A 14,240-nucleotide genomic window follows, 5' to 3' on the forward strand; every position below is an offset into this window, starting at 1 on the left:
GAAATATATTTTTCAAGTTCATAGACCTATGTGACACACGTTTGCAAGTTCGAGGGCCGCTGGTGCATTTATATGTCATACTAGCATGCCACGTCAGCAAAAAATGTGCACGTGGCTGGTATGGGCCTGCGGTGCACCACTTAACAAGTTTAGTGACCCAGAAATGCATTTTCCAAGTTCATGGATCCATGTGACACACGCCTACAAGTTCGAGGACCGCTGGTGTATTTAACTCTAAAAAAAATATACTAGCACTAGTGTACTGTAGTGAAACCTCTTTTGATCATACTAACCTTTTTTTTTTGCAAATTAAATTGACCCGACTTGTAGGACGCAAGGCAACGGGGAAAGGCAAAGCCATTTTACGTCTTGTTTAGTTCCACCCTAAATTTTTAAAAAGTGCTACAGTACTTATCACATCGAATATTTACGGTCCATATATGGAGCATTAAATGTAGACGAAAAAAAACTAATTGCACAGTTTGGTGAAAAATTGCGAGACGATCATTTTGAGTCTAATTAGTCCATGATTAAACACTAATTGTCAAATAAAAACAAAAGTGCTACAGTAGCCCCAAATTCCAACTTCCTGGAGCTAAACACGCGCTTAAAAGCGCTGGCTGGTTTTGTTTGAACGAAAAAGCCAAAATTGATTCCAGGTGGACTCGGTCGAAGGCGCAGCCCAACAAGATTGACCTTGAACTTGTCGACGGAGGTAAGGCGTCCAAGCAACCTTTCTTGTTTGCCAATTGCCATCAGCTCTCTCTCGGAAAACTAGGTCTGGCCTCTGGCCGCCTCCCAAATTCCATTTCCGATTCTAGTTAGATGGAGGCGAGAAGGCGATCCAGCTCCACTGCATCCTTTCCTCCCTGCGTCTCCGTCGACTCGGATTTGGATTGGGTTCCCCTGCAGCTAGGCTACGCTTCGCTCCGGGGGCCTGGGCCCTGGCGTGCTCAGCTCCGTCCATCCCAAATCCCTTCCATCAAGCTAGGTGAGTAAATAATTCCTACCCTTGAGAGGTCTTGAGGAATTGCCCCTCCTGATTTATCGTATAAGCTTTGCTTCTTCTTCTCCTATAAATCCCTTATCCCTTAAGCTTGCTTCTTCTTCCATCCCAAATCCCTTAAGCTTGCTTCTTCTTCTCCTATAAATAAAATCTATTTATTTATGTAGGAGTATAGTTCGTAACTACTAGATATTACCAAGAAAATTAGCATAATAGTTCTTGTCTTAGCGTAAAACTGAACTGCTGAATGGAATCCGTGTGCTTAATTCAGTTATTATATATACTGCATATATATGTTCATCAATCAAGCAACTCCTCCCTCTGAGCAGAATTGGCCTTGTCTCTTTCTTCTTGTGCAAAATTTGCTCATCCACCACGAATTGAAAAGGAAGGTGTTTTTTAATGTCTGCCATCATTCAACTATTGGTTTTTAATAATTGCGTTAATCCTTAATCATGTAGTAACTGGCTAACTCTGCACACCACAAAAACAGAGAATTACAAAGTGAATGTCTTGTAACATCACGATGCACCGTTGGCCATTTCGTTTCACGAAACTCGATTCAGATCAAGTTCTACAAATTGACAAGTTACCTAGTACTAGTGCTTTCCTGTACTCTGCTGTACTGGCACTGATTATTCATTATTTGGCATTTTACTTTTAGATTGAGGGAGGCTAGGAGCAGCTGCTGCTTCCATTCATCGGAGCCCCTCCTCATCAGTTAGCTGGTACAAGATGGTCGTTTTGGGTGGTGTCACCGATGATCCCAGACATAAACTTGGTGACAGTGTTGATCATTCACGCCAACAACATCCAGCAGGATTACTGGATAAACCCAATAATGTCAGTTATGACAATGGAAATGGGCACAACCCATTTGACCACATGCAGGATTCAGTCTCCGATGCATACAAGTACTACTGCGATGCAGGATCCGAGTCCGGTTGGCAGTCCACCTCATCACCTTCCTCTTCCTCCACCCGACAAATGCTTGGAGATGGGCACAGAAATAATGGGTCGTCTTTCCGCTCGTCGTTAGCATCAGCTCAGACTCAGAGACCATCATCATCTTCTTCTTCAAGTCGACGTTTCAGGGTGGCGTTTGTGAAGAAGATCGACTGGGGCTCTCTGTGGGACAAGTCCAAGGAATGGATTCGGAACCCCATGAACATGGCTCTGTTCGTCTGGATCCTCGCCGTGGGCGTCTCAGGCGCCATCCTCTTCATGGTGATGACAGGGATGCTCAACCGCGTGCTGCCAAACAAGCCGCAGCGAGACACGTGGTTCGAGGTGAACAACCAGATCCTGAACGCGCTCTTCACCCTCATGTGCCTCTACCAGCACCCGAGGAGGTTCTACCACCTCGCCCTGCTGTGCCGGTGGAGAGCCGGCGACATGCATCAGCTCCGGCAAGTATACTGCAAGGACGGCACCTGCAAGCCCAACGAGAGGAAGCATATGATGGTTGTCATCCTGCTGCTCCACTTGAACTGCTTCGCCCAGTATGCGCTTTGCGGCCTCAACCTTGGCTACCGACGGCCACAGCGTCCGGTGATCGGAGTGGCCCTCACCATATCGGTTGCCATCTGCGCGCCGGCCGTCGCTGGGCTGTACAACAACCTCAGCCCTCTTGGCAAAGACTACGAGGCACAAGTCCCACCGGAGGTAGACGAAGAGTCACAGCTCCAACAGAAAACGCCCGAGACTGAGAGGAGGTACTCATTGGTGCCACGACAAGGCCATGGCGAGTCCGCCGGCAGCTCGCCGCAGTGGGTCGGCGGGCTGTTGGAGGATATGTGGGACGACATGTCGCTGGCGTACCTGTCAGTGTTCTGCAGCTGCTGCGTGTTCGGGTGGAACATGAGCAGGCTCGGCTTGGGCAACATGTACGTCCACATCGCCACCTTCGTGCTCTTGTGCCTGGCGCCCTTCTTCATCTTCGACCTGGCGGCCATCAGCGTGGACGATGAGGCAGTTAGAGACGCGCTGGGGCTGGCCGGCATCTTCCTCTGCGTGCTCGGCCTGCTCTACGGCGGCTTCTGGAGGATCCAGATGCGCAGGAGGTTTGGTCTCCCCGAGAACCGCGCCTGCTGCGGCAAGCCGGACCTCACCGACTGCATGCAGTGGCTCTGCTGCTACTCCTGCACCCTGGCTCAGGAAGTCCGCACCGCCGACGCCTACGAGGTGGTGCTGGTGGTGCAGGACACGCTGCAACACCGGCACCATCCAACTCTGCAGGAAGAGCTATCGACGATGCAGGAGCCCCTCAGGTTTGCAGGCGTCTTCGCTTCGCTGCCTCTAACTCCAACAGCTGCTGCTGTAAGTTCACTGGATGACGGCGTCACCGTGCCCCCTTCGTCAGTGTCAGCTACACGTACATAGGTAGCAGTAGCAACTTCTGGGACTTGGGAGTAGTTTCATTTCACCCGAGTGTATTAATGTAACCCTACCCATGTACAGTACCTACGGAGTACTCCTATGTGGTAGCAGAATGAGTTGCCTCTCCACAGCTACAGTAGGGATGTGACACACTAACTTTAATTTGGTTCTCTCAAGATCAGGTGTCATTTCAATGTATCCATACATCCCAATCCATGCAATCTATTGGAGCCAGCAATGCGAAATCGATATTGTATTATGAAAGAAGTCATTTCGTGTTCAACTACAAACTCAGACCTTGTTTGGTATGGCTCCCAGGTGCTCCAGCTCTTCCTAGAAGACATTGTAGGAGCATTGTTGAGCATTATAGTGCGGAGCGGTTTATTTTCGACTAAAAAATTAACTTAAAAGAGGAGCCGATAGAGCCACGATTTTGAGCTCTACCGACTCCGTGCTACAGTGCTGTTGCAGTAATAACCTGAGCCGGAGCCGGAGCGCAGACTAAACGACCCCTCCATGTATATACAAGTTTTAGCTGCTCAACTACCAACTCAAAATCTACCTGCGCCAAGCATCCTCTTATTCATAGCTAATGGATCTGAGTACCACCGAGATAATAATTGAATTAATTCAGTCCAAGGAAACTAACGACACATATGCCTCCCCAGCATCTCACTCAAAGACATCAAGGCCGAACACTTGGGGTATGGGCAATAAATCCTTTTGGCTTGGATGGATGTGTATATGTTGAATCTCCAAAAGCCGTATCGATAGCAATGCTTTTGAGCCCTCCACGGTGAGCTTGGTAGTGCAACCAAGTTGTGGACAGCCTGGGGCGGCCATTCCCCCAAGTAACATAACTTCCATGTGCTTCTTCATGCAGACAAGGCAAAATCGATGTGCGCACTCTCATCATCTAGTCCACATTGTCGACATGGCCGTCGTTAATGAGTGATATTTCACATTGCTCAAATTGCTTCCGCACTAACAGAGCCTGACTTATCATATCTGTAAGCTTCTCCCCTGTTGGACGTGAAAGCCCAAGCATCTGCAATAATCAAGACGGTGTTAGGATTGTTTGCAAGAATGCCTACTGATCTCAGGCTGATATTACAATAAAATATTAATTCAAGCATTTCACCATTGGAGTTTATATGTACTAAATTATTCTAACAGATCACAACGGGTACCCGAAACCCGATGGGTTTTTACTTTATTAGGGCAAGGGTACTAGTCAATTTATCTACCCGTGGATTTATTAATGGGCAAAAAAGTTAGAGCCAACGGGTTTATGGGTCTGGATCTGGGAGTGTAGTGCCCAAACCCACAAACCCATATGGTTTTTAAACCCAATCCATCATAGAAGAGTACTCCCTCCGGTTCTCTAAAACAAGTCATTTTGGATATCGACATAGTCTTTAAGAAACGACTTTGACTGCAACTTTTTGCTATAAAATATAGTCAATATATACTTTTATGAAACTACATTTCGAGATGAATCTACTTACATCGCTTTCATATTTTTAAACTCAACCCAAAAGAAGTTATTTGTAGTCAAAGTTTAAAATATTTGACTTAAGACAACCTCAAAACGACTTGCTTTAGAGAACCGGAAAGGGTATCTACGTGACGTGACTAATGCTATAAAATATTAAGAACTTTACTACCGCACGGATGTGCAGTAATTTTGGCTTCCCGAAGCACAGTCTATTTTAGGAAATTTATCTAATCATTGGGTTCCCGCAACTTCCATTTCTGGTTAGCGCAGCGCATTGGACACCACGCGGGAAAAACTTGTATTCGTAGATCCGGCGCCTGCAGCAACTCGAAAATACTCTTCTAGATCCGGTGCCGAATCCTCCACGGGTTTGTGCCCCCTCAGCACAATTCCCTGCAGGAGCCCCTCGGGTTTGCAGGTGTCTTCGCTTGACCTCCTCTAACTCCAACAACTGCTACTGCTGCAAGATCAGTGAACGACAATGTCACCGGCCGTGCCCCCTTTGTCAGGGTCAGCTACACGTACATAAGCAGCAGTAGTAACTTGGGACTTGGGAGTAGTTTCATCTTCACCCATATAACCCTACCCATGTATGCACAGTAACTTCAATTTGGTTCTCTCAACATCAGCTGTCATTTCAATAAATGCAATCAATGCAATCTGCTGGAGCAAGCAACGCAAAATCGATACTATATTATGGAAGAAGTCATTCCTGCTCCGCTTCAAACTCAATGTGCATACAGGTTTTAGTAGCTCAACTACCGGCCTGTTCGGCTGGGGCTGAAACGATCGTATACGATCATGGATTATTACTGCTGGCTAATTTGGCGTGAGAGAAAAATACTGTTCTAGCTGGAAATTTATGATCGTTTATGACGAAGCGAACAGGCCGATCTACCGGCACCAAGCATCCTATTCTTAGCTAATAGATCGGAGTACAACTGAAATAATTAAATTAATTCATTCCAAGGAAACTAGCGACGCATGCCTCCCCAACATGCTAGTAGTGGAAAACACCCTCGTCCTGCGTGCTAATTCGGTATAGGCACATCCATCTGTTAGATTGATCTCCACCAGTTGGCCCCACTGCCAATTGGGCCCTTGTTCTGCGCCCTGATTGGGGACGCCCAGCCGTTCTCCTGACTGATGGTCCCCCGTTGCGCAACACTACAGAGAGGAAGGTGGGGGCTAGGGCGCAAGGTACGAGGTTAATCGCAGCCGCCAGTGCCCCACCGACGTCCTAACTCTAGACCGATCGAGAGGGTGTGCTGTGAGTGATGGGAAGCGCCATCGCCTTCGCCGCTGCCATTGGACCGCGCCTCCACGTCGCTGCTACCTCGTCGGCGGCGCCATAGCCGCGACTGCCTCTCGATGAGGTACTTAACAAGGTATTGTCTAAGTCAAATTCTACCCATTGATCTACACCTAGAGGTAGTACAAATGTTATCAATGGTATCAGAACCAGGTTCTAGTGAGTAGATCCAGTTTGGGGTAGAAAATAGGAAAGAAATCAAGAAACAAGTGATTCAAATCGGATCAGAAACCCCAACCCTAACCCTAACCCTAGAGAGAGAAGCAAGGATGGAGAGGGGGGTTCCCACCTGGGGCCCGGCCGTCCCGTCACCACCGTCGTCCGTCGACTGAACGCCGCGCGGGAAGAAAAGCTGAGAAAGAAGAAGGGAACGGATACAAGGGGTTCCTACATGGGGCCCGACCATCCCGTCGCCACCACCGGTTGTCGTCTGCGCACCGCGCGGGAAGAGGAAAGTCTCGCCGCCGTTCGTTTTCCGCCTCGGGCCATAAGGCACCACCGCAGAGCCGCTCGATGGCGCCGCGTGCAGCTCCGGCCGCACGCATGTGCCGGCGAGGGGTACCACGTTGGCACCGTCACCTTCCGCGCCGTCGGAGTTTTCCCAGGTGTGAGCGGTTGCGACGGCTACAGTGAGCGGCATAGAGGGAGAAGGGGAAGAAAAGAAATGTAGTTAGGGTTCGGGGAGCGGAGCCGCGCGGGGTCAAGGGGACCGTCGCCCAGACCGCTCGACGGCGGCACGCTTAGCCTCGGGCGAGCGCGCTCACCGGTGAGGGGACCGACGACGGCGCCACTCTGCTGTCCCTCTTTTTTCCGCCATGGCGAGGAGAGGAGAGGAGACGGGAGAGAACACAAATGAAGTTAGGGTTAGGGCGCAACCGGCCGCGGTGCGATTTTGATCGGACAAAATGCGCGGCGAACCGTCCGATGACATCCGACGGTCGGCAGAGCTCGGACCGAAAGCAGCCTAGGCGGGAATGGGAATTCCTAGCCCAAGCCTAGGTTGCGGCCTGGGCGTGGGGGAGTGCGGCGCGAGCAGCCATCGTGGGCCGGTTTTGCCACCGCTGGGCCGCGAGCGCGCGGACACATAACAGATGGGCCGCAGACTGTTTCACCGGGCTAGGCCAAGTGAACAATACACACTGAGTTTTGTTTTATTATTTTCAGAAGCAATTTTTTTAGTTTAATTCTCTATCAAAATTTAAACCAACGGAATAAATTTTTCAGAGAGTAGATGAGTACAGTAAAATGCTTCTGAAAAGTAGATAAACAATTTTTCATGTTTCCACTGCAAATTTTAATGTTTATTATCTTCTAGTTAAATTCAAACCAACGGGAGAATTTAATTTAAAGAGCAGTTGACTTTGGTTCAATAAATTATGATTATGTTTATCCTCTAATTTAAATTAGAGGAGTAGTTCAATTTTGTTTAAGTCAGATTATGGTATTGTCATTTTCTGACCAACGTTGATGATGACAATATTATAATGAATTTAAGTTTGAGGTTTAAATCTCTAATAAATTTTACACCAACGTGGTCAATTTTTCAGAGAGTAGATAAGGACCAAGAAATGCTCCTAAACTAATAGAATGTATTTTATTATCGTGTTTCGCTGTAATGATGTTGATTATCTTCTAATTAAATTCGAACCAACGGGAGAATTTAATTTTAAAGAGTAGTTATATGTCTTTCAAGTTAATTTATGAGTTTTATGCATTAATTCTATTTTCTGTCCAACGTTGCTGTAGAATTAATTTGGAAGCATCTTGTAAGTTTTATTTTTTAACTAACGAGATCACTCGGTTGCATGCCAACGGGCTGCAATGCTGGGGTATGTGAATGAAAAGGCTTGAGTCAAGCCAGTTTAGGATAATTTTTTGTTAGTTTACTAATTTTCTGATTAAATTATAATCAACGAAAAGATTTAATTGGAAAATGAGGTATAAGTGAATGTTTTAGTCATCATAACTAAATTTTTCGTTATGGTAATTTGTATATAGATTTATCCCACATGGGGAGAAGTTTGGCATAGTACTTATGCTAGTCAATTATGCATGGCGGGAGAAGTTTTATGATGACTCATATGTTTTTATATCCCCCATAGCGAGAGAAGTTTGGGTAGCTCTTATGTTATCCTAGTATTGACCATGGCACAATAGAAATGCACCGTCATGGTCAATACTAATCAAAGGACAAGAAAAAGATGCAAGCGTGATTTGTAAAAGTACAGTTAATAAAAGACCTTGTCCAGTTCTTGAAGTGGAATGAAGAAAGTGTACTAGAAATAACTTTATTTGCATGGCATAATCATGTGAATGAAGTAAGTCATAAGTGTCTCCTTATTCACAGTTTTTTTAATAGTTCTCAAAATTATGGCAGTATAGTTCATGCCATATTTTGAGGGGAATAATTGTGAGATGAATTAAGAGTAAGAATTAATATCAATTAAGAAACTACTCTTCATTAAGAGTGGGATAAAGATTTTGATGAATGTGTACTCTTCATTAAGAGTGAGATACAATTTTTTGTAAGAAACCGAGTGAGATAAATATTTTGATGAATGTGATCGTCGGCCAAAACAATGATACCCCTAAGCAGAGAAATAACTAAATTCCTAGATTTTTTAAAGTTCCGAGAGGAAGATAACATTGTCACCATCAAAGATATTAAAGCGGTGCTTAAAGTGCCATATAATGTTTTAACAAATTAAACCCAAATAAAAAATTAGAAGATACACTATCTTTATAAAAGATGGAATGATCTTGGGGAGCATGGTATGTAGAGACCTATGACTTGAAGAGAAGCGAGATTGTGTGACCACTTCAGTGATTCAAAACAACGAATTTCTCGATACCTGTTGATGTTGTATGACTTATATAACACCTGTTGTTGGCTCTTCGAAGAAGATGAATAATATAAATAAGGATCTTGTGATACAGGAGCGTGTAGAATCAATTGCCTCTTGGTAATGAAGAGCAACAACAGCCCCACATGAAAGTACCAGTAGCTGAGGCCCCAGAAGGTCTCAAAGAATTAATAAACCAGTTTTCTGATGACTATGAAGTCTATGTTAGTGAAGAAATTCAAATGGAGGGTGATCCCACCTTATTTGAAGAAGCCATGAGAAATGTTACTCGTTTGAATGGCAAGAAACTATGGAAGTTGAAATAAATTTGATGAATACCAACGATGTTTAGGACTTAGAAGAAATTCCTAATGAAGCTAAAATAGTAGGCTGTGAAAGGGTCTACAAGACAAAATGTGACTCCAAAGGGAATGTGGAAAGATATAAAGCATGACTTGTAGCAAAAGGCTTTACGCAAAGAGAATGAATAGATTACGATGAGAGTTTTCTCTCTAGTCTCATGCAAGAATTCTTTTAGAATCATAATGGTGTTATTGGCACATTATGATTTAGAGTTACATCAGATGGATGTAAAGACGGCATTCCTCAATAAGGATTTGTATGAAAACGTTTACATGGCACAACCCAAAGGTTTTGTCATGGAAGAAAAAGAATGTATGGAAAGCCGCCTGTAAAAATCCATTTATGGGTTAAAACAAGTCTCTAAACAGTAGTATTTGAAGTTGATGAAACGATAAGAAAGTTTGGGTTTAAAGAAAATGAGAATGACAATAGTGTTTATGCGAAGTTCAAGAATGGAAAATTCTTTTTCCACATCCTGTGTATAGATGACATCCTACTCCCAAGTAGCAATGTTAATCTACCATTAGAGAAGAAGAAGTCTTTGTCCTCAAGTTTCAATGTGAATGATCTTGGTGATGCTTCATTGGTTTTAAGAATTAAAATTCACCGACATAGATGAAAAGGGGTATTAGGACTATCACAAAGGCATACTTAAAAAAGATTCTAAAGAAATAAAGTATACATGCGAGTAAATCTATGACTGCTCCTATAGTCAAGGGTAATAGATTTGGGAACTTTCAGTGTTCTAGGAACCGATATGAGATTGATCAAATGAACATGGTTCCATATGCTTCAGCTATTGGAAGCTTAATGAATATACAAGTAAGAACTTACCCTAACGTAGCTTACGTATCCGGGATATTTTGGCAGAAGTCCAGTCTAGATATAGATCACTAGAATGGAGTTAAGAATGTCTTGCAATTTTTGCAAAGTATCATAGGCCTCATGCTGAGTAAGAAAGAACAAGTACTCTCAAATAGTTGTAGGTACAGATGTTAAGTTTTGGCAAGATGTGTAGTAAAATCCACAGTAGTTGCTAACACTCGCAGTTGGAGTATTATTGTGGAAAAGCTCTAATGAAACAGTTGTGGTGTCATCAATGATGCATACCATAGTATAGCTTGTCATGAGGCCTCAGGAACAGGCAAAAGTGGTTAAGGGAATATGTACCTAGATTTAACAATGGTAGACAACGGCAATAACCATTTAAAGTAGTTAACTCCTAAGATAACAGGTCAAGTGTGCTGGCAAACACATTGACATTAAGTTATATGTTGTAAAGGAGAAAATCCAGAATCATTTTGAAAGCATTGAGCATATAAGTACTAAGCAAGTACTTGCGGATCCGCTTACCCAAGGCTAACCACCTAGTGCGTTTAGAGAACACACAGTCGACATGGGTTTACGGGAAAACCTATAATTTCTGGATGCTAAGGGCCTAGTTGAGAATCTATTTAAACAGAGAGGTGCATTGTAGCTATTTAATCTAATGGCAACTGACCATGACGATGAGGCACGGTCTATGCACTGATCTGCGATGGAATGGAAAAAAGATAAAGTAAGTTAAGTTTAAGTCATAAGGTGAGATCAAGGTGGAGAATGTTAGATTGATCTTCACCAGTTGGCCCAATGGCCAATTGGGCCCTTGATCCACGCTCTGATCAGGGGCGCCCAGCCGTTCTTCTGGCTTATGGGCCCCCGTCGTGCAGCGCTATAAAGAGGAAGGTGGGGGCCGAGGCGCAAGATACGAGGTTAACCGTAGCCGCCAGCGCCCCACCGACATCCTAACCCTAGACCAATCGAGAGGGTGTGCTATGAGCAACGAGAAGCATCATTGCCTTCGCCGCCACCACTGGACAGTGCCTCCACGTCGCTACTACCTCGGCAGCGGCGGCATGGCACGACTGCCTCTCGATGAGGTATTTAACAAGGTATCACTATTGTCTAAGTTAAGTTATACCAACCACTACAGCAGACGCGTGCTTTGCCGAGTGCAATTGCACTTGGCAAAGAAGGCTTTGCACTCAGCAAAGCCTTTGCCGAGTGCTGCACTCGGCAAAGAGCTATCGGCATATCCCCTCATGGCAAAGGCTTCTTTGCCGAGTGCTGCATGTCAGGCACTCGGCAAAGGATTTCCCGAGTGCCACGACGGCACTCGGCAAAGAAAAGCCGCCATGATGGCCAGGTCACGGTGACGGCCCCTTTGCCGAGTGCCACGTGTTGGCACTCGACAAAGAAATATGTTTTTTATTTTTTTTAAATGCTTTGCCGAGTGCCTGCATCTGGCACTCGGCAAAGCTTGTTTTCTTTTTTTTGGATTTTCTTTGCCGAGTGCTGTAGGTAGGCACTCGGCAAAGCATTTTGTTTTTTTTTATTTTCTTTGCCGAGTGCCTTGACCATGGCACTCGGCAAAGCTGGGAAGCTTAGTGTCCCAGATTCCCAGCTTTGTCGAGTGTCATGGTCATGACACTCGGCAAAGAAGTGAAAAAAATCAAAAAATTTTTGGTTTTTAGTCTTCCATCATTGCAAACAAGATATACATCATACATATATATAACACAACTATATATCACACAAATATATATATAATACAAATGTATATCACAATCCACCACAAACACAAACATAGCATACAAGTATCACAATCTCGACTCCCAAGTCCAAAGTCCAAACACACAAGCATAGTTCACAAAGTTCACAAGTTTATTATATCACAACGGCTGCCATTTGAAGCTCACGGCAACGGTTCGGGTTGGGATGGCCCAAAGTGCGATCCCGGCGACCCTCCGAGGTGGTTCGACGCCGCCCTCGATTGATGCTGCACAAAATAGAAGAGATTGCACGTGAGTGACAAGAGAAGAGATAAATATGCAAGATAAATATCCGCCACTACCACCACCACCACCACATCACCGCCATCACCAACACTTCACCACCACCACCACCACACCACCACCACCACCACATCACCATCATGACCACCACCACCACCATGAGCACCACAACACCGTGACCACCACCAACAACACCACACCACCACCACCACCATGACCACCACACCACCACCACCACCACCACTTGGTTTCTCTAGGTTTCACTAGGTTTCTCTAAGTTTCAGCATAGAAAGTAAAACTTCATACTTATACTCACCGGGGTAGAATCAGGACGTTGTGGAGGTGGATCTAGAGCAAGCAGCATCTGTGGGATCGCCCAACCTTGTTGCTAGCCAATTTGCTGCATGAACTTGATCATCTCGGCCATCTGCCGCTGATCTTGCTCTCGTTGGGCCTCCAAAGCCTGTAGCCTTTGCCACTCGGCCTCCCGCTCGGCCTATAGTTCCTGCACCGGGGCCTACAGCATTTGACCCCAATGTTTCAATAATACATAGGTAAGGTATGTAAAAGTCAAAGAACGACGAATGAAACAGGAATGCTTACCTAGAGTGTCGACACCGCGATCGGCCGTTGGCGTATGGGCACGCTTGAGCTCGTGCTCGCTGCTCGGAGCTAGTGGAGAGGAGGAGTAGAGGCCATGTCAAGGACGTCATTGCTAATCTAGAACCGCCCATGCTTCTTGCCTTGCCCCACCCTCATCACGAGCTAAGAATCAAGGCGCTCCTTGGTTCTTGGATCATAGCCCGGCCCATGGACTGACCTTGCCGCCTCCGTGTACGGAGAGAGGCGGGTGTGGACGCTGGAGTTGGTGTATGCCTCAACCAGGGAATCTGGGTCATACTTGATGTCGGCCATTGCCTTGCCCATGTGAGCCAGAGCATATGCCTTGAGTTGACCAACTGGCTGGCCACCGTGTGCATCCGACTACGAGAAAGACAACAACATGTGGTTAGAAATGATGCAGAATTGAGCGCGGCTAGATTAGAACAATGGCGGAGACTTACATATGCCTTTGCATATTTGCTGAGGCTACGGCTGCCCTGATGGTGAGGTACCCCTAGCATCTGCAAACGCCTATCACGGGCCTCCATGTGCTTCTTCTGCTAGTCCCCGTCCAACCAGGTGTCCACAATATATTTCCAGCAATCGGGGTGAGTGGCTGAAAGTGCATCTAGCCCTTTAGTGGGTTTTGGATGATTGAATGACAACGTGATTAAAGGACTAACCTGTTTGCTAAGTGTGGACAGGTAATAGGTTATCTCACAAGTACTTAATGAAAGCCAAACTATGTGTTGTTGTGTAAACAATCTAGTTCAAGCACAAGACAACAATGCAAATGGAATTCGTGCAAAGGGCTTGTTTATTGTGGGATTTCCATGTACTATGTGAAAGCAAGCTTGTAAGAATTAATTAATGAGACATAAGGGATTGCATATGGATTGGTCTCATATTTGAAGCTTGCTAAATTGAAATAAAAAAGATAACAATACATGAATGGATGATTCAACACAAGATGTGACTTGATGGCTTGAGATGGTGAAGATAGCAAGGAAAGGCTTCGAGGTACTAAGCAAGGGTGAAGGGCAAGCGACGGCTTAGCGGCCGAAGAACCTAGCTAGGGTGAAGAAGGAAGTACTTGCATTTAGTTGAGGTACTAATCAAGCTATGATGGCCACGTTTATGTGGAGGATCAAATCACTATTGGAGTGTTTGATGGAAGTGACTTGATACATTTGTGATTATCCAAATTTGATGAATGGAATCAAGTCACGTGCTCAAGATGGGTATGCTCAAGTGAAAATATCATTATCAACATGTTAGCACCCCTATTTGATGGAGATTGAAAGAGACGGCATCAGTTCAAAATAGATCAACTCAAGTGGTATAAATTCATTTTTCCTTTTATCTTTAGTTTAATAGGTATGCCGTACTGCTAAGAGGGATG

General features: G+C 45.2%; 1 protein-coding gene across 1 annotated transcript; it reads left to right on the forward strand.

The window, feature by feature from the left end:
- The first annotated feature begins 734 nt into the window (after positions 1 to 734).
- LOC136487465 (uncharacterized) lies at positions 735 to 3,643 on the forward strand. The gene is made up of 2 exons (XM_066484591.1): positions 735 to 991; positions 1,671 to 3,643. Exon 2 carries the CDS (start codon positions 1,742 to 1,744, stop codon positions 3,386 to 3,388), a length of 1,647 nt encoding a protein of 548 aa, XP_066340688.1. The 5' UTR covers positions 735 to 991; positions 1,671 to 1,741; the 3' UTR covers positions 3,389 to 3,643.
- The last annotated feature ends 10,597 nt before the right edge of the window (positions 3,644 to 14,240 follow it).

This window comes from Miscanthus floridulus, chromosome 10, assembly GCF_019320115.1.
Source record: "Miscanthus floridulus cultivar M001 chromosome 10, ASM1932011v1, whole genome shotgun sequence".
Taxonomy (NCBI): Eukaryota; Viridiplantae; Streptophyta; class Magnoliopsida; order Poales; family Poaceae; genus Miscanthus; species Miscanthus floridulus.

Excerpts from the sequence above, each read along its gene's own strand:
- LOC136487465 (XM_066484591.1), top strand. The coding sequence starts at position 1,742 with ATGGTCGTTTTGGGTGGTGTCACCGATGATCCCAGACATAAACTTGGT.